Source organism: Haliaeetus albicilla, chromosome 22 (assembly GCF_947461875.1).
Source record: "Haliaeetus albicilla chromosome 22, bHalAlb1.1, whole genome shotgun sequence".
In the NCBI taxonomy this organism is placed as follows: domain Eukaryota; kingdom Metazoa; phylum Chordata; class Aves; order Accipitriformes; family Accipitridae; genus Haliaeetus; species Haliaeetus albicilla.
Genome location: NC_091504.1, coordinates 18,128,533 through 18,148,447, shown reverse-complemented (window position 1 = coordinate 18,148,447; position 19,915 = coordinate 18,128,533). Strand labels below are relative to the sequence as shown.

The following is a 19,915-nucleotide window of genomic DNA, read 5'->3' as shown; positions in this document are numbered from 1 at the left end:
ACTAAGAGGCCACAGCCAGCATGATTTACCAAAGTAGGCAATGAACAGTGATAGTCCCAAGCCTCAGGATTCTGCTTAAGTCGACAAATTTATACAGCTAACTAAACATGGATATTAAAAATCTGGTCTTTCTGAAGACATTTCCCATGAGCTAAAATGCCTGTCTTAAGAGAAAAGGCAGCTAGAAGAAATCCTCACTTAAACTGTGTACAAATTTAAAATATATTACTATAAGGCAGTACTGTCTCTTTCAATAAACGCACTCATGACAGTCTGCCAAATATACAAGTTGCTTTCACAAGTGCAACAGATCTCATCAGCTCCACCTCAATTTCTATTTCTTGTCATTCATTAGGTGATTTGTCTCAATTTCAAGAATTTTAGACATAATCCCTAACCATTTTGCAAACACATTTCCAAATAATTTTCCAAAATTTTATATATAAACATTCTACAACACATTTTCTATGATTAAGTCAGGTTATTATTACTCACACAGGATAAAAAGCCTTGAGTGGCATTTTACAAAAATCTTAAGTCTTTGCCAGGGGAATTAAACCTATTTTCATCCTGTTTTCATCTTTAGTCAGGAACAAAGACATGTAGTTCCCTAGGAGACCGCAGCACACATCTTGAGGGTTTGTTTTTGGTTTGGTTTTGTTTTGTTTTTTAAATGAGTAGTGCCACAAGTACTGGAAGAGTAGTTGGACCATATCTGTTTAAGATATATTTAGGTATTACATCAGTGTTAAAGTTTAACAATGTCAGGTGACTTGGACTGACTGGATTTTATGGGAATGTCCAAGTATCAATGGGAGCACCTTGCAAAAAAATACAGTATAAATGAAGCCTCAAAAATAAAGAAAATCAGAAGTTGATCACTAGTTAAGGGACATACAAACTTGTCCACCTACCTCTTAAACCTTCAAAAAAACTACAAAAAGTAATCAAGATATTTTCAGAAACAGCTACAGTTTTTCACAATATTCCACAGAACATTTAGAGAATATTTATTTTAATTACTTGTAAAGAGTAAACTGACATAATCAAAATATAGCTTTAGAGTGCTAGCATACTTTCAGAAGATCACATTATTTTGTGCACAATTAAGAATATTATCTATACAACAATAAAAGCTAACCAAAAAGGAAGGTTTTCAAATAAGTGATACTGTTTCTAGTTTCTGCAATAGCTCTAGCATTCTAAACTCATTAAAGGACATAAACACTCCATTTGTAGATGTTATGTATTGTTCAAACACAGGTCAACCATGATGTGAGGCTACTTACCACCTTTTAGTCAAAATTCTGAAGAGAAAAAAAAAAATCTCTGAAAAGGGCTCTCAGTAGAACAATTTATATTCATTTAAATCAAGTCATAACATACTTTTCTTGTTGATGCTTACAAATGGAAAAATAAGGGGAAGGTAACAGCTGACTTATGTTTACTTCCTTCAGATGTTCAGTAACCTTACCAAGTAGGCTGAAAATTACCTAAACCACAAATATAAGCATTTTGTGAAGTCATTAGCTAAATTACTGTAACACACACACACACAGAGGTAATATAGCTTTAGATAAAATTTAAGGGATTCCTTTGAACTTCTAACTGAAACCAGATAATAAAGGGTAGCTTTACTACAAAAAAGTAAACATATTTATGTTACCAGGCATTACTAATTAAAATAATTTTAAAGACATTTTTCCAAAACCATCCCACTTAATTTCCAAACAACTTCCTCACCTTCGCCACCAACTTCACTGAAATGAGACATCAACTCACCACAGACTACCTACTGAACAGATGCAGATTTTCCCTGACTAATAAACACTTGGGAACACATCACAGTTAGAATATATATTCCTCCCAGTAGAAGATCAAGACTCCTGAAGCGCCTAGTGTGTTTCATACAGTGTACAGGGTGCATTTGGGAAAGTTAGCCAAGCAAATCACTACACGATGAACTCTGACATCAAGAACATGTTTTATTATTCACAGAATACATTACTAGCATGTCTTAAAACATTGCTATTCAAAGACTAACTTCAGACCAGATCCTTAAGAGGGAGGTATAGAACACCTCAGCTGTCAAGTATATAAAACACTAAAAAAAAAAAAAGCGCTATCAAACTTTTATTTTGGGTTTATGGTACACTGTAATATCTCCTTTTTGATGCCTACATAGCTAACATTAATTTTACAGTGTCTTCCTGTTCCCCATAGGAGGTGAGCATTATCACTTCTCATTAGCATCCTCCCCTGCTTCAAATACTGTATCTTCTTCTAGACGGTCTTTGACCAGCCTCTACTGAAACTTAGAGCGATTCTTCAAAATTTGCTTTACTGCTTTCAATCTTACTGCTTCTTTTCAAGACCTGACAAGGGGCTTGTGCACCCAAAAATACATCTATTCTAATTATATTAGCTGGTCTAGTACAAGTTATCTCTGCCTACAAACTTCTTACACGTGCCCTTGGACCATCATAACTACAGCAGTATGACCACAATATGTATTTACATAAACATTATCATGCTCACTCTAACTTAGGATCCCACTTTTGACTGCCCCAGAAGTTACAAGTTATCACAGCAAATCCATCTAGGAGGATTCAAGCTCCTGGTGGTCTTATGCCAGTTTTCTGGTTTATTTAACTCAAAATGAGTCATAACAAGCACTAACAATCATAAGCTGCATTTATTGTACATTAGATACACTGCACACATATTCAGTTATTTTATATGAAAAAGACAACATGTTTTGGTTGGAATTCCTTCTGTAAAGAAAACTGGACATTTATCAAGCCTAAAATCTAAGTCTTTTATGCAAGTTACACTCTTCCCCATAACGAAAGCATCTCCTTTAAGTGTGCTGGAATGAATACAGAAAAAAAAATACTGCTGCTGTTCATTATGTTACTTTCTAACCTTATAGACCTTTTCTAATTCCCAAGAAAAGCAAGTGTGTGAACGAACAGTAATTAATTGAAGGAAATCATGAAGGTTTTTAAAAAAAGGGAAAGCAAAGATCACCTCTGAAAAGGCAGCTAACCATTAACAGTCCATTAAGAAGATAGAAGTCATCTAAACTTCCAAAAGCACATGGCAAATTTCACATACAAAGTTATTAAAAGATGCTTTAATACAAGAAAAACACCTATTATAAGTTTCTGCAACACTTACAGAACAGCATTTCAGATGACTCATACAAGCTACTTACTAAGAATTACAGAATCCATCACTATTTGGATAAACTTTGAAGTCTCTCACATAGTCATTAATAAGTGATTTTTAAATTTGCACTTCTTTAAAAAATGAATGTAAAATTAAGTATAAAATTATGGCAACCTGTAATTGGGCTAAAATTTATTATAAGTGAAGTTATTTTAATAGCTTGCATAAATACATATTCAGTGATGGAAGTCACTGATTAAGTATTGGAACTGGTGTTTGACAAAGTGCTGAAAAATCTGCTGCAGTATAACCTCTTCAGCATTTTTCAACTATTTCCAGCCAATGATTAAGTCACTGGAGCTTAGTAAAATGACTCGGAACTGAAAAGGTAGGAGATGTTTAATACCTCCTTTTGTTTGTAAATTGTGAAAGTATGAAGGAACGACATCTATTTATTACAAGATCCTGGCCAAAAAAGCAACCAGAAAGCAAGCCGTTCAATTAAACACAGAGGACCATTTTATATAGTCATTACAGAAAACAAGTTTTCTTCAATAAAAAAAACTGTTAAAATACATTGTAAATTTAATTAATTTTAATCTAAACCTAGATAAAAATTAATAAATATCACTCACAATTTCATAATGAATGCAGAAGTTAAGAATCTTAACATAATAAGATTCTAAAAGTAGAGAACTTAATAAATTTACTCAGCGTATCACCTCAGTTTAAAAACCTACCATATTTAATGTAACCCAACACAGTTACAACCTACTACATCTTAGTATCTATCCAGAAGTCAAGAATCTGTTCTTTAGGAAGGGAACTGCAAAACAGATCCAAGAAATATTATATATAAAATGACAACAATATAAGGCTTCCTGTCAGTTAATACAGTCTAGACTACTTTGGTCTGGTATACCCAAACTACTTCAGCAGGAGGCAGAGGCCTGGATTATATCACTACTACATTAAAATAAGCAGGATATGCAGTGTGTCTGTGTTACTATAGGTGTTACTGCAAGGCTAACACAACATAATGCTTTACAAAGAGCTCTGTGCTAGTACATGTTCCATCTCAAAATGGCATCTAGATGGTCCTAAATTATCAACACAGAAAATAAGGTCTTTTTTCAAAGGCTCACAGTATTAAATACTGATTCTATGCTGTTATTTACCCACTTTTTAAAAGTACATGGTATCACAAACAATTCAAAGCCCTGGCTGAGCTAGGTAATTAACAGCTATTGAAGCAGATTCTTCAGCACCTCTGAAGACTGACATTTCATAAGCAAGTTTTACACTAAAGTCTAAATTTGAGTACAGCACATGCGAAGTCAAACCCTGTACGCAGGCAAGTACATGAACATGCTCACTGAAAAAACAAAGATGATAAATTATGCTGGCATTCTCAGGATCAAGTATAGGCATGTGAACATATACGTCAGTATGTATTAGCATGTTTCAAGGGGTGGAAAAATGTTATTTTCATACAAAGTATATTTCAAAGTAATTTATATAAGTCAGGATTCTCTATACCTTCCTAAGTTTCTTTCAAGTCTACTTTCTTCGTAAGAAAATTCACTGACTACCAAATGGAACAAGTAAGCAAACGTAAGCGTTTCTCACTAGAACTAGTTTCCTTCTCTATCTAATTTCCTGGTCTGCCCACAATACTCTCAAATACCCACATACGTCATCCACCTGTGGCTTCCTTTGCTACCATTAATTAGGAGCAACAGGCAAGCCAGCTAGCCAAGTGGTCCATCCATGTTCACTTGCCAACCAACAGCCACCACTCAGCACGATACAGGACCAGACATAACTGCCTGTCCATGTGAGACACGGCCGATCTGCCTTTCTTCTACTACCAGATTACAAAAGGCCATGACACTTGAACTCCGACTCTCTCATATTTGGTTCAATGTGATTAATCGTGTTATTAAGGTCTCAACTTTCAGGAAATTGGGCTAAAAAAATGCAAGAAACAACACAGTTCTAAGCTTGGGGAAAAAAGAAAAGTAAACATACGTGACAGACATTACTGAGTACACTAATAAAAGACATTCACTACTGTGACAAAGGCAGTGCAAGGCCCAGATAAATTAAGAATTATTAGGGCACAGTGAACTTCAAGGGAGCATCTGATTTTAAGCTTTCAGCACAGTAGTTGCTATGCAACAACAGTCCCACTGCATAAGCAAGAGCCTCTTTTCTTTCAAGAGCAGCTATATAAATGGCAGTTCTGCACTAATAGCTATAACTATTTCCAGCACAAATCTAGCGTGACAGCAGTCACTTAAACTGTCTCTTGGACACCCTCAAATTATATGATCATGAACAGAGATGGTACTTTACAACACCAAGCTGGAACACAGCAGCCTTTAAAATACTAATGAATGATCCAATCTAACTCTGCTTCCTAGCTAATTCCATGGTATCTTTCATAAACTTGATCAGTTTACTTACTCTGCATTTAATGGATATTAATGTAGCCAGATCAAAAAGTGTAATATCACCCTAATTTATAGTGGTTTTGATAAATACAATTTTAAAAGCTACCCCAACTTTCCTAAATAATGCTGTCAATTTCTTCTATGCTAGCAATTAAGTGGGAACATGTTGTCGACTCCTACCCAGTTCTTTACAAGTCAGATTCAGATCATTACCTTTTCCTCACAAAGGGTTTCTCCTGCATTTATTTACTCCCTGAAATCTTCAGAAGTTTGCTACTAATAGGCACAAAACCAATACAGCCAGTTCTATAAATTCTGAAGGCCTACAGGCAACAGGTAGAATACTAAAACAAAAGCCTATTCAAAGCAATTTTAGACACATCTATTGTATAGTATCTTATTTGTATGACAAAGTAAAGCACAACATGCATTGCAACTCCTGTATTTCACAAAAAACCACCAACCTCAAGAGCTCATTCCATTAGTTACTGCATTCCCATCATCTCAATTTTATCCTGCTATGCTCCATTTAACAACTAAGCCAAAAACCAGCACCAGCATCATTTTTGAGAATAAGTTTCAGCAGAAATGTGTGCAGTACCATCATTTAGTTGTGCAATGCCATATTACAATAGGCTTTAAAATACTACATTAGAACTGCATTCAAATCACCATCAACCTTCAACTAAGACACAACACTAGCAAACAAAACCACAAGTTTTGAAGGAATGTTATTTGCACTTCAGACATTCTTGGGGGGGGGGGGGGGGGGTGGTGTAATTTTAGGATGAGAAAGGCACTCCAAATTCCAGACAGTCCTTTGATTTTAATGGCCATTACCAGTACAACAAGAAGAAACATACCCAAGATCTCAGATGACTCTCATTGACTTTATGTCCTCAACACAATGCCAGCACCTTAATGAAATCTAAAACTCTTTCCAAATGCCCAAAGTATTTCAAGCAGAGACTGTAGTGTTCCTTCATTGAGGAAATCCCCAAGAACAGATATATATAACACTCCTTAAGGGACTTTAAGGAGGTTCTCAGTTTATACCTGAACTTTTCAGCTTTCAGATTTTTAGTACTTATTGCCATTCAAGAAAAACACAAAATATTTAAAGTTTAAAAAAAAATAAAAATTATCTGGAACAAACTACTGAAAATTTTATTAAATGAGGAGAGTTATTTCAAAAGCCTATCCTGTCATAATGTTATTACTAGCCTTATATCGGATAATGCAAAGTTTGCATAACTAACAGAAGTAACCTTCCATATGGATATTACAAACCTATCTTTATGCAAAAGCACTTTATCACCCAATTTTATTTTCCCCTCTTCCTTACAACTATGGAAAATCCCAATTACTAGATATAGTCTCAAGGAAAAAACACCTCTTAAGTACTTAAAACTACAGTTGTCCAAGTTACTTGTGCACACTTGTATTTAATCTTTCTGAATACAAGAAGCATTAATTAACAGTTTGTCAAGAAAACTATTTCTTGTCTAAATCTGAATTGCGTTACATAGCCTAAATCAAAGTCTCACACTTGGAAGGATATAAGATGACAAGACTTTCAGCAGTGTGGAAAAATTAAAGTTTAAAAACAACAACAACAAAAAAATCACATACAAGTTACTCTGTTACTATATTATTCTAGACAGAAATTGAAACATTTCACCTCTCTACTCAACCTGTCCATTACAATGCCTATCTTATCCTAGAACTCTATTATTTAAGTTCCTCATGGGGGAGGTGGGTAGGATGAAAGGCCAATACATGTGCACAGACAATTCTTTTGAAAAACCATAAGTTCTTCTTTACAACAGTTAATCATCAGAAGTAAGTGTAATGAAGACAGCAAGTGACAATTTCCTACAGAGTTTTTCCCCCATGAAGCAATAAAAACACCTCTGACACGTTCCTCCAACCCACCTTGTGTTCTGGATATAGTTCTACAGCAACAAAAGCCAGTTTCATAGTTAAATGTGTTTTGTGGACACGTGACCCTGAAATCATTACTGTCCTATGCAACAAGTTACAATACTTTAAAGAAATACTAGCTACTTCCTATCACAACTGGATGTATAACTCTGTATGACAACAATTCCTGGCAAATTATCTCAGTCCTCCCAGTCGACCTTAAAAAGAATACAAGAAGTCTATCCTGCAATCTAAGCCAACACTTTTTCAAACTATTTTATTCCATGCTCCCCCTATTACAGTGTCCTTCAAATGAGCTTCTACAGCTGCTTAAGTCCACTTTGTATGCAAGGGTGGCACAGGTTACATATCTTAGGGCAAGAATATCTGGGGAAATGCTGAATTCTCAGGTAGTACAGCACCCTCAGAACAAAACAGCTCCGATCCTCATCTTTTCCTGAACGCTTGTCCTGGCCTGAGTGTTGGCTGAACAGTTAGTAACTAGTAAAACTGTGAGCTGGGGTTAATTTCACATTTCTGTCATTATTCTATTACCCTACAAGTCTTCCCAGTATGTCAAAGAATTACTCGCACAACAGCACACTGCTCAATTTTAATAAGGACTAAATATAGGCTAGCACTTCAAGTGTTTACAGAGCGAGATCTGTTTGAAGTTTCAGTGTTAGAATCTCATGTTTGCACAAAGGCATCTTAAGACAAGGTAAAAAATATACATGTTAAAGAATTATGTACCCTGTGCCTTCACGACAGGGTCTCTGGAAAATCTGGGTAGCATCATTATCTTGCAAAGATACCATCCGATTCTTAAGTGTGTGTGTATGTGTATATACACATATATACACAATAAATATATTGTGCAGAGCACACTTTATTCTATACTGCTAGATGTTGGTTTTGACAATCAATTCCTGCTCAAGTGCAGTATGTTTTCATCTGCTATACCATTTCTCCAACAACGAGTCACAGGAGTTGTAGATTTTTATTTTTTTTTAAACAGGGTAGACCACAATCATTTAAAGAAGCACAAGAAAATTACACATCATGGTATCTCAAGCCATCAGAAGTACCTGCAGCATGGAAACCAAAACATCAGTATCTCTTTCTCCCATCATATGACAGGAATACAACCTATTAAGATATACTGGTTTTGAAGAGACTAATTTCTTTCTGTTCACGTGAAAGAAATACATAAATGCAACCTTCATGTGATGGGATTTTCTAGAATCTTGATTTTACAGTAGATGCATTTCCAATTCCAATGTACGACTGGGTTAAGAAACGTAGGAAAGAAAGGAGCAGTGCTTTGCCAAAAGAGCTTATTCAGCTCCATTTCTCATCCCTATTCATAGCTGAAGGATCCCTAGGAAGGGGAATGCACCATAGAATGAATGACCGATATTGAAGACCTGGATCTGGAACCTGGTTTAAGACTGAAAGTTTAAAAGCCAGCACTCATAAGTCTACTGTTAAAATTTTCTATATCTCTTTCATACCAAAGAAGTCCCAGGGTGCAAAGGTAGTCCTAAAAAAGTCACATCACTCTTAAGTCACTGCACTGATGTTTCCTTACCACTAAGGAAACTTTTCTAAGCATAGCAGTGTTGGACAAGACGTTACTTTGTACCAGCATTTCATACTGAAAATCCCTCAGAAGACAATTCACTGACATAACTTGCTTCACACCATCACCTTGCCTAAGCTATATGTAGCATAATACCTTGCTACAGGCTGTGCTTAAACTACACATGTAGATTGAAACAGCTATCCTGACACACTTTCTACATTTCTGATTATAAAAGCATCTACAAATTGTTTCTAGTACCACTGATGTTGCTCAAGACCTTTCATAACAGCAGTACAATGAAAACAAAGAGTTTATACAGAGGAATAAAAGCACTGAAGGTATTGCAAATAATATCCAGAACCAGATCAAGCTCCAGATACTAGATGCGCACACCAAGTAGAAAGGCAGACCCAAAATAAATCTAAGGAATACTCCAGTACTCCATGTGCTGTCCTTCTGCTGCAGAATTGGAATGTTAGGACTGAAACAGAAAACTATGATTTTTGCAGCCTGTGGCATTATACTGACTAAAGGTCTCTCTATCCTGCACAGGTAAACCATGCACGGACAGCAACTGAAACCAGACTACAGCAAATGTCCAGAAAATTACTTCTACTCAAATTTGCCTGACAGTTGTTCATTAGCCCCTCAAAATATAACTTTGTCTTCCACACTTTTCAAGCAGAATGTTGGATCTCACTACAAAACACAAACTCCTATTTTTATACAGGATCTGGGGCAAAACCAGCACTAACTAATGGGCCCTTTCAAACCAATAACCTGTGCCTGATGCTACAACAACATACCTTTAGACTGCCTCTGATCTGTGCTATCTTAACACACTACAACGATATCCGAGGAATTATTAAATACACCCAAGTATTCAAGGTGTGAGAAACAACCTCAAAAAGTGACCTCCTCCTATAAGGGCTGCTTTAGTTGTAGCAAAATGCAGACACTTTACAGCCAGAGGCACAGAAAGTAGACCAAGCCTGTGAACAAAGCCTTACGTGGAACATCCCTGCAGGCCAGAGTCAGGGTTGGCTTCTTACCTCAGAGTCACAAACTCACAGATAAAAACAAAAGACAACTTAGCAGCTCTAGCTCTACAATTACTAGGTGTCTGGGACAGAAGCTAGAAAAAGAAATATAAGGAGAAGCAAATAAGTTTAGTGCTTGAAAGGAGGAGGAAAGACCACTCCCAATAAAAGTATATATCACTAATTAAAATCCCCACCTTACAAGCAAGATTTTTCTTAACTTCAAGTGATCCAAGTCACTAACTTGCATATGCCTAGAAAATTGCTTTTCTTATTACGTGCAAGTGTCACATAAATTTTACATTGTACCAAACCACAGGCTACAACCACAATTGGGCCCCAGTCTGACAGAACTCCAAGAGAAACATCAAGCCAAAGCAACAATTTTCCCAAGAGTATATACATGCTAGAGAAGTCCTCTTAAATAAAAAACAGTAACTTAATCTCAAAGTTTTAACTTGTCATCGATGGCCAGCTGACTATACTAGATACAGCTGCATGAACATCCAGATACTCTAGATGGGTGTCTCTGGATACTATACACCAATTTCTAAGCATCTTTTCTTGGATTGTATGTGACGAAGCTCATCAGCAAGGACTCACTGCCATGACATTCAACTGGTCCAGGAGGGAAGTCTCAAGACTGAAGTTCTCAGCACAAACCAAGAAAGCTTATAGGCACCAGTCCAGCTGCCTCAATTCGACTGAATAGATTACCTAATTCATTACAAATGTAAAATTGAACACACCTGCTAAAAATGCTACCACCTATTCAAGTTTTACAGGAAAAAGAGAATATTTTTGAGTCCCTGTTACTTTGTATTTGCAAAGACTTCGTATAGCACAGAGATGACAGAAATACTTTGTCTGACATTACACATATACCCTTCGTTCAGATTCTCAGCTTTCTTGGAGAGGCAGCTGAATTAAGGTCAAGTACGGAAATCCAAGTCAGAAGAACAGAAAGAGAGCCTGAATGTAAATGTAAAGCTTTAGCACAGTAAGGCAGATGTGTCAGATTATAATGCACTGTGTTTGGCTACAAAATAGTGCTGCTAAAGAGCAGTTCCCAAATGCCCTTATTTCAGCCACACAGTACTAAAAGTGGAAGTCCTCTTAGCCTGATGCATCCATGTAAAATCACCAATACTCCACAAGCTCAAAACAACTACAGCACTTCATTCGATTAAGTCCCTTACAGTAGACCTGCCCCCAGCTCTGACCTCCAGTATAAAGTGAAACTTTAAATTCGGAACCATCACAGTACATATCAGTATCCTCCTTTTCCATTCACAGAATAAATTAAATCTAAGTTGGTCAAAGTATTTTTACCTAGTCGCATCTTCGACATCTTGTTTTTCCTATATTCTACAGTAATTGCTCTGAACCCTACCAGGGGAACAGTTAAAGCCTTATTTCCTTTACCTCCTCTCCTTATTGTTGAAAAGAAAAAAAATTAAATTAGTTTAGAAATATAACCTCAAAAATGCAAAACAAATATAGAACACATCATCCATGCACGCCTTCATCTGCAAACACTATGAAGCCATACTTAAAAAGAATGGCATCATTCATCTCAATCAAGGCCCTGGGAACTTGACAGTTCCCCAGCCATATAGTCTGGCATATTTCCACAGCAGTTCCACAAAATGGAGCATTTTGGAACAAGGAATCCAATCTAGTCTTGCTACAACCTGCCCATCAGCACTTCCTGCTTTCCAGCGTCCTCCCCAAAAGGGAAGTTAATTTATTATGGGTATATTCCAGGAGTTACTCCGCAAAGTTCACTACAACAGTTACAGACACCTTCCTCCTTCTTCTGTGGTTTCCCACCTTTCCTGTGACAAGCTCAGGACAATACCCATCAAAATCTTTCTCCATTGTGAAAGCAGCGACCCTTCTTGCTAGGTGAAGTATTGTGGGATCCTGAAATAATTCTGAAACCAATTACTAATTATTTTATGAAAAGCCCATTAAATTCTTCACAAGTTTACAACTTTTATGTATCAGACTGAGTGTTAGAGTGAACTGCAAAAACTGCCGAGGCCCAGGACAGAGACCATCAGCGACTGCCAGTACCAATACAGGAAATCAAAGCAACCTATCATGGGACATATGAGAGAGAAATTCATAATATGCCTAAGTTGGTTTTAAACACAACTCATGATTCTTAACCCAGCAAAATACAAGTCACAGTTTTGTCTTCTAGACAGGTTATAAAATTTGCCTAGAACAACAGAGAAGGTTCAAGACAAAACAGCATCATTGTCATCCACTGGTAAGCTATTCAAAGGAAGGAAAAAAGTCTTTGTAGCTTTCTAACTGGTTACTGCTGTAGTGATGATACAGGACATGTTGCAGACTAAGAACCTGTTGCATGCAAACCCCTTTGCGTACATTATTTCATTCAGTAGGAAGTCCTCCCAGCAAAAGGGATGCCAGTGAAACTGGAAAAGGTTCCTCTTGAGGCCCTAAAGGTTTAAATACTAAGCATCTGTCAATAAAAGAATCCAAATACATTGCTTCTTACTATATGGGCAAAGATACAGCAGAAAGCAGCAGTTCCATTTCCTGGAGTTCACTGGGTTTTCCGTGACAGGATTTGGCACAGTTTGCTAAACATCAGATAACTTCCCATGTATACATACTTTGGCCTAAATTATAAGCAAAACCAACATATAAAATTACGATGTCGAATTCATTCTGTATGAGTCCAATATTACAACATCAAAAGTACTTCTCCTAGCAGTATTGCACTTAGCATACCCTATTTGGCCTTTAAAAAAAAAAAGATTAAAAAAACCCACTTCAATACTATGTCCTGTATTTTGTCCAATCAGCTTTTCATTTTGAGAATGAAGCTTTTTATCACTGTCATGGAAGTTATGTTTTGATCTCCCAGCTTTGTAAGGTACATAGCATAGTCCTGACAGCAAAGAGGAATTTTTATTTAAAAAAAAAAAAAAGAAGAAGAAAGCACTGAAGCACTGGATGCAGACACTCTGACATGTACCTTTAAATAGAAAAATTAACCAAATTTCAGGAAAAGACACAGAAAAGGCAGAAAAGACCTCCACACAAAACTGATTCTGCTGTCTTACCTTACAGCCTGATGATGAGTTAATATTATTTGGACAAACTTCAATTATTTCATAAATGAGAAAACTATCATTTAGTCTTAAAGGAAATACAGATTTGACTGACAGTTCTCCATTTTTCAGAAGGTTACTTTTATAGAAACTAAGAAAAAAAACTCAAAGAAGGCTGATGGAGCAAGTAACTTATGAACAATTCAGAAATGTTCTTGGGAAGACAAAAAAATTGGGAAAGAGGCCTAGGTCCAAAAATAAAGGAAGTACGGGTTCCACTCCCAGTTTTGATACTTTCTGTGGAACAGCAGCCAAATTACCTAATCCCTGTGCTTCAGATCTCTCCTTCCACACTGCTCCTCCTCCTCCTCTCTGAACATATTGTCTATTTCAACTCTTCGGGGCTAGAAATGAATCTCAGTACACATTCAAACCAAACCTAACAAAATTCAGTCTCTGATCAGTAACTCATACGATTGAGAGGACGTATTTTTTAGTCTGTGCTTTCAAGACAAAGAGGAAAATAAGCAAGAAAATCGAAGGAAGTCAGCATTACCTAATAAGAGACAAATAAATGTGAAGTACATGACTATTTAGAGAGACTGGGCCGGGGGGGGCCGAGGGGGGGAATCCGACTAATCTGACCGGAAAGGAGGGAAGCGCCGTCTGCCCTGAAGAGCCTCCACCCAGGAACGGGAGTCCCGGTGATTCACAGTCAAAATAAGAAAAAGAAAAATCACGCCGAGGTCTGTATCGACTAGAACGGTAGCCACTACAGAGAGAAGGTATGTGGGTAAGCACCCGGAGAGAACAAGCACGCAGTTCGATCTGGAGAGACCGAGATACCGACAGCGGGATATCGCTCAATGCCACCGGCACAAGACGTGACCTAGCGGACGGGAGCCGCAGCCCGCTCCGTCGCGGAGCCCCATCCACCCGCCGTGCCCTTCCCGACGCTTCGGCGAGGGGAGACCGCCGAGCGCGGCGCGGAGCCCTGCCCGCAGCACGGGGGAGGGAGGGAGGGAAGGAAGGAGGGAGGGACGGGGGTTTGGAAACCCGCAGTCCCCTCGCTCCACCACCGCCGCCGCGCCTGCAGAGCCCCGGGCCCCAACCGGCGGCACCTCGGGCCGAGGCCCCCCCCGGCTGCCCGGCCCCCAGGCTTCCCCTCGCAGGCCCCGCCGCGGAGCCGCCCCCCGCTCCCCCCCGCCCCAACCCGGCTTCGCCCCGCCGCCTCCCGCGCCTCACCTGCACCTGCTCGCGGAAGCGGAGCCGCCGCGCCGCTCCCCAAGAGAAGCGACAGCAGGAGGACGAGGACGAGCCCGAGCGGCCGCCGGGGTCCGAGGGGCAGCGGGCCGCCCCCCCGCCGCCCGGCACCCCCGCCGAGCCCCCCGCGCTGCTGCATGCCCTCCGCTCCCGGCCCGAGGCTCGGCGCCGAACGAGGGGCTCGAGGTTCTCAGTGTCTCCGGCGAGCCCCCGCGGCAGCCGCTGCCCCCCGCCTCCGCGGCGCGGCTGCCCGCGGCATCGGACCCCGCCGCCCCGCTCCCCTCACAGGACCCCGCCAGCCCCTGCGGACGCCGCCGCCGCCGCCATCTTCCGGGCTACCTGACCGGGAGGGGGTGGAGCGCGTTACTGATTGACAGCCCGGTGCGCCAATCAACCCGCGCCTCACGCTCGGGAGGAGGGTTCGCTGGCTAGGACGGGCCTAATCCGTGATTGACAGCCAGGTCAGCCAGTCGCTCCGCGGAGGGCGAGCTAGGGCCAGCGAAGGCTGCGGCGCGAGAACGGCGGAGCGCGCTTGCCGATCAAGTCGCACTCCGGGAGACGGGAGGAGGGCGGAGTTTCCCTCGGATTGAAGGCGCGCCCCGCCAACCGGCTGGCGGCGCCGTTCCCGAGGGCGGGAGCAGGAGGAGGAGCTTGCCCGAGCTCGTGCGCAGGACAGGCGGCAGTAGCGGGAACAGCGCCGCCTGGAGGCACGGCGCCCCCCCGCCGTTGCTTAACGCGCCCTGGGCCCCCGGTACGGGCAGGGGCTGGCGCGCCCTTCCGCGGACACGGGCCCCTCGGCTGGGATCGCCCCGCACAGAGGAGCGCAGGCCCCAGCCCGTGCCCTCGTGTCTCCGAGGCCACGGCTGTGTCCGGCTCTTCCAGGCCAGCCCGGGCCTGGGGACTCCCCCGGGGACGGAGCCGGCGTGGGGCCGCGGCGGAGCTCTGGACCGGGGCGATGCGTGTTCGGCTCGCTCTCCCTCCGTGCACCCGCAGCTCGACTCTGTGCCAGAGGCCGAGCGAGGAAACCAAAAAGTAAAAAAAACCAGAGCCTGGTTCCCTCAGAAGCCGCAGAGCCTCCGGCAGAGCTTCCCCTGAGGAGCCGCCATACCTGCGCTGCGAGCGGGAGCGGGCACACGGCTCCTCCGTGCTGGTTCTTACACCTCCCTCGGACCGTGGGCCCGTGTTACTCGTGCTCCTCTGCAGAAGAGGAGCACGATCAGTCTCAAGCTAGACACAGAGACGGGCATAAACTACCCTCTGCAGCCTATGCGTTTCCAAGGCTGGAAATGACCTTGGTAAACTAACGATACAAGCAGGACTCCGAAATAAAGATTGTTCTGGTTTAGGTTTAGGCATGTAATTCTGCTGAATTTAGAGTACCCGAAAATGAGGTGACGGTTTTAAGTAGCATAAACGGAAGAATTAATCCTAAGGCATCAGGGGCTCTGTATAGTGAGGAAATGGGGAAATACCATACAACTAGCAAACTAGATTTCCGTTTTCCAAATAATTTAGCAAAAAGGCTAATTATGTCAAGATTATATAATGACTTTGGGAGCACAGATTCTCCAAAGAAATGTACAGTGAGTACGCCCCTGGGACTTCATGAAAGGAAAGGTTTGTGCTCACAGTAGTACTTGGAACATGATGTCCAGGAAGACACAACATAAACCTAAATCTGTCTGTCGCTAAGAATTTTTTCTAGGGTAATTTTTCTCCTACCACGGGGATGTACTTAAAAATCAAACTACTTTCCTCTTAGCAAGTCTGTGTCCACCCCCAGACACCCTCTCTCTGGCTTGAAGACACTAATTGTACTACCAAATGACCCATATTTTTTGAAATGTTCTAATTAGTTTTTCTTCCAAGGGAAATATTTTACTTGACTAATGATATGGAAGATAACCTCCTCTTTTGTTGTTTTAGTAAACTGTTATTAATGCATTATGCTGCTTACTGTGAATTATTTTTTAAAAGCAATATAAAACAATAAACAGTCCCAAAGTATTCCTTGTCTGGCTGGCTGTAGATTTGATGGACTGGGAAGGCAAAATGTGGTCCTTTCCCTTTAAAATCAGTGATACGTAATACGCAATATGTAACACATTAATTTTTTTTCAGGTACAAACAGTCACCATCTCAATTTAAATAGCTCGGTACTGATGTAAAACTGATGCTGGTGACAAGCATGCAGGCAGGTCATTATGTATACTACAAATATCCAGTGGAAACTTCAAGGTTAGTTCTTTATTCTTCACTGTATCAAATCTCCCTCCACTGAGTATGGACATTCAGGGCTGGGGCCTCTGGATGTGAATGTGTCTCCTTCTAGTTGACATTATAGCCACATTTTTTTAATGATGGTTATTCAGACTACACTGTACTTATGTGGTATAACTACATGGGCAAATCTAGTGTACCTATCACTACAGTGTCTAGAGTCTAAGGTTCTTCTGAGATCTGTCACAGACTTCATGCAAATTCCATGCATAAATAATTTTGAGGTTCATAGCAGCTACAGACATAAAAACTTCATTTGTAGCCTATCAGCAGGTTTACAGTGCAAGGGTGTTCTCATTTCAATAGTGTAAACAATTCATTGCATTTTAAACACAGCAGACTGCTTTATTTCCCAACCCACCCTGTAATAATTGAATGTTAGGCAGGCCTTTGATGTAATTTGCTGATAAAACATCATGTTGTAATATCATCTGGGAAGCTATGGCAGCATATCATTAAAAGGACTTGTCAGAGCACTATTCTATAATGATGGTACACTTAAGGTTAGCTGTGAATTAGTCACTGGTAGAAGCTAAATAACCAAACCTTCCAATCCTTTGTTCTACATGTTAGTCACAGTTACTCCCTGTCTTCAAATACACAATGAACATCACAAAAAAAAACCCAAAGATGCAAAGCCTAATCTCCTATCTGCCATCCTCAGGAATGTTACAATTCACCCATTTACGATTTCTGCAGTTAAACATTTGTAGTAACTATACGAGACTAATGGGATGAGCAACCTAATAGCAAGTAATCCAAAAGGTATTTAAAAAGAAAATATATTTACTTAAACAAAACTCTTCCTGCACACAAAACAGGATGTATTACCACATATCACAACCTCATGTGTCTTGATTATGCGCTGTTATCATTGCCAAATTACTGAAGCTGCTGTTCCGTGTAGGAGGTGTTAAAACCTTTTTTTAGAGACAGATAATTAGATCAACTAAAGGATGTTGATGGTTTTATTTTCAGTTGGTTTTCTTCAATATTTTTTATAACATTATTGGTGCGGAAGGAATATTGTCTAGCAGACTGAGCAAGTTGCCAGAGGGGTGTTAAAGGTCTTCAATGTAACTGTGAATAAGGCCCCAAAAGATTCACTATTTGCTTACTACAAAACAGAGTATCACTGAGCATCAGGAACAGAGCTGATTACAGAACCAAAGTCTTTATTCCAAGTCACTGTTTTAAGCATAAAGATTAGTTTCTGTATATGTGAATGTTGAGACATATACCCGTCTCTCTCCCCCCCCAAAAGAAAAATGTCTCATCCTTTCATATATAACCTTTTCTTTCCCTGTCAGTGTTGTCTTTTTATACTTAACAAAGTAATTTGCTTCTCCACCTGATAGAGACAAAATAAATATCACTGATTTTAACCTCCACTTTCAGTCATAAGTGACCTAATAGTGTTTTTATATAACTGGAGGCATCTTTCCCAGTTCCAATACTACAGCATCCAAAATGATTTTACGTAGCTCCCAAGGAAAATTGGCTAAAGGAAACTGGGTTTTAAACAATCAGTAAAGGAAATTTGAGTCAAATGTTTTCCCCTTAGTATCCATCTGTCACTCTAAAATGGGCTTAGGACAGAACTCTCTGATTTCTTCCCACAAATTAAGCTTGCACATGGAGAAATGAACCTGTGAAAAATATGGCAGGGCATATTTTGAATCACTGGTAGAAGATTCAGTTTGTATTAATTTTAAAATGTGTTTAAAGATCCAGCAGCTCTTGCTAATCCATTCCTTGTAAATCCATTAAGGAATTACATTCTTCTTGGGAAATATTTCATATTTGGATTTGCATCTGCCACTAATGTCCTGGAAAATTTCATACAAATTTCATTTCTGTTCACTCAGGAATACCTTCTGTATTTTGATGGGCCTGATCTGGAAGGGCACTACCTACTTTGGCTTCAAACAGGTGTACTTTGATGAGGTTTTAACATTAAGATATGAAGATGGATCATAATTGTAAATGTATCTTACTAAATTCATTTAAATTTACTTTATTTACTTTATTAAATCAAATTCATTTCACTTTAGTCCACTGAACCATCCTATAGAATCAATAGAGTTAAGCAAAAGAATTAATTTTTGTGAAAGAGCATTTAAGTACTCCCTCAAAAAGGCGTAAGAAGTGTCAACATCAGTATAAATTCTTCTCAACAGGATTCCATCCTGGCTTACAAGAAATACAGTCATGAATGGGCAGATTTCTTTCCCCACATACCACTCTCTGATGACATTGCCAGCTGAAATGCCAATTCATGCCAATTTTGAAACTGGTTTTTATGCCACTGACAGCTGTCTAATGCTGGACTAAAAGTTATATCTGTGGTGATAGATCTGTATCTTAAAGCTTCCTATAGAACCTTTCTCCAAAATTTCTAGAGAGAAATTGTGTATGTCTATTCTCTCCAAAGGTATAGGAGATTTAACTATGTAATTTCTATTAACATAAAAGGAAATGCCAAATGATGACTTCTGTGTAAAGAAGCTGTTGTAAAACCTTCATAGCTACATTAGAAATTCCTTGCTACCATCTCCTATTTATTTTTATTTTAGCAAACACTAAACTGTGTGGTCTATTAAATTTTGCTCCAGATGCAGCAAAGCAGTACTGAATATAGTGAGAAACTATTTAACCAAATGAATGTCTAATGCAGTACTGGTCTAAATATACATTATATGTGTGTCAAGGGAAAAAAAAGCAAAACAGAAGGAATATTCTCACAAACAGACCAAGTAAAATGCAACATATCAAACAACGAGGTTTCAACTTAGCCTTTCCTCATGCAATACTTTCATTAAGGCAATAGTTGTGGAAGCTGCTTAGCAACTCTCAAAAACTTGTCCTATCTGAGACCACTCAAATAAGCAAGTGGTACTGCTTAAGGCTTCATGTGGTTTTACACTATAGGTGTAATATGGCAAGAATAGCACTCCTGCAAAGGAATAGTTCAGCAACATTTCAGCCTAAGTGCAAGGGTTTAGTAAAACTACTTACAAGTTCTAGAACCAGTGCCTCTTTGAAAACAAGCAAACAATCTACAGGGTGCAGTGAATGGTCCTGTAATTAGCCATGTTTAAATAAGTA

The 19,915-nt window shown here is 39.7% G+C and overlaps 1 protein-coding gene across 3 annotated transcripts in view; it reads right to left on the bottom strand.

Annotated features, from left to right (window-relative positions):
* Window positions 1–14,901, bottom strand: part of LMTK2 (lemur tyrosine kinase 2) — a 44,378-nt gene extending 29,477 nt beyond the window's left edge. For all 3 annotated transcript variants that reach the window (XR_011329336.1, XM_069810162.1, XM_069810163.1), the window contains exon 1: window positions 14,510–14,901. Coding sequence is in view for 2 of the 3 variants with exons in the window: in XM_069810162.1 (XP_069666263.1) it covers window positions 14,510–14,666 (157 nt within the window). In the remaining variant the exon portion in view is untranslated. The remainder of the gene's footprint in view (window positions 1–14,509) is intronic.
* Between the last annotated feature and the right edge of the window lie 5,014 nt (window positions 14,902–19,915).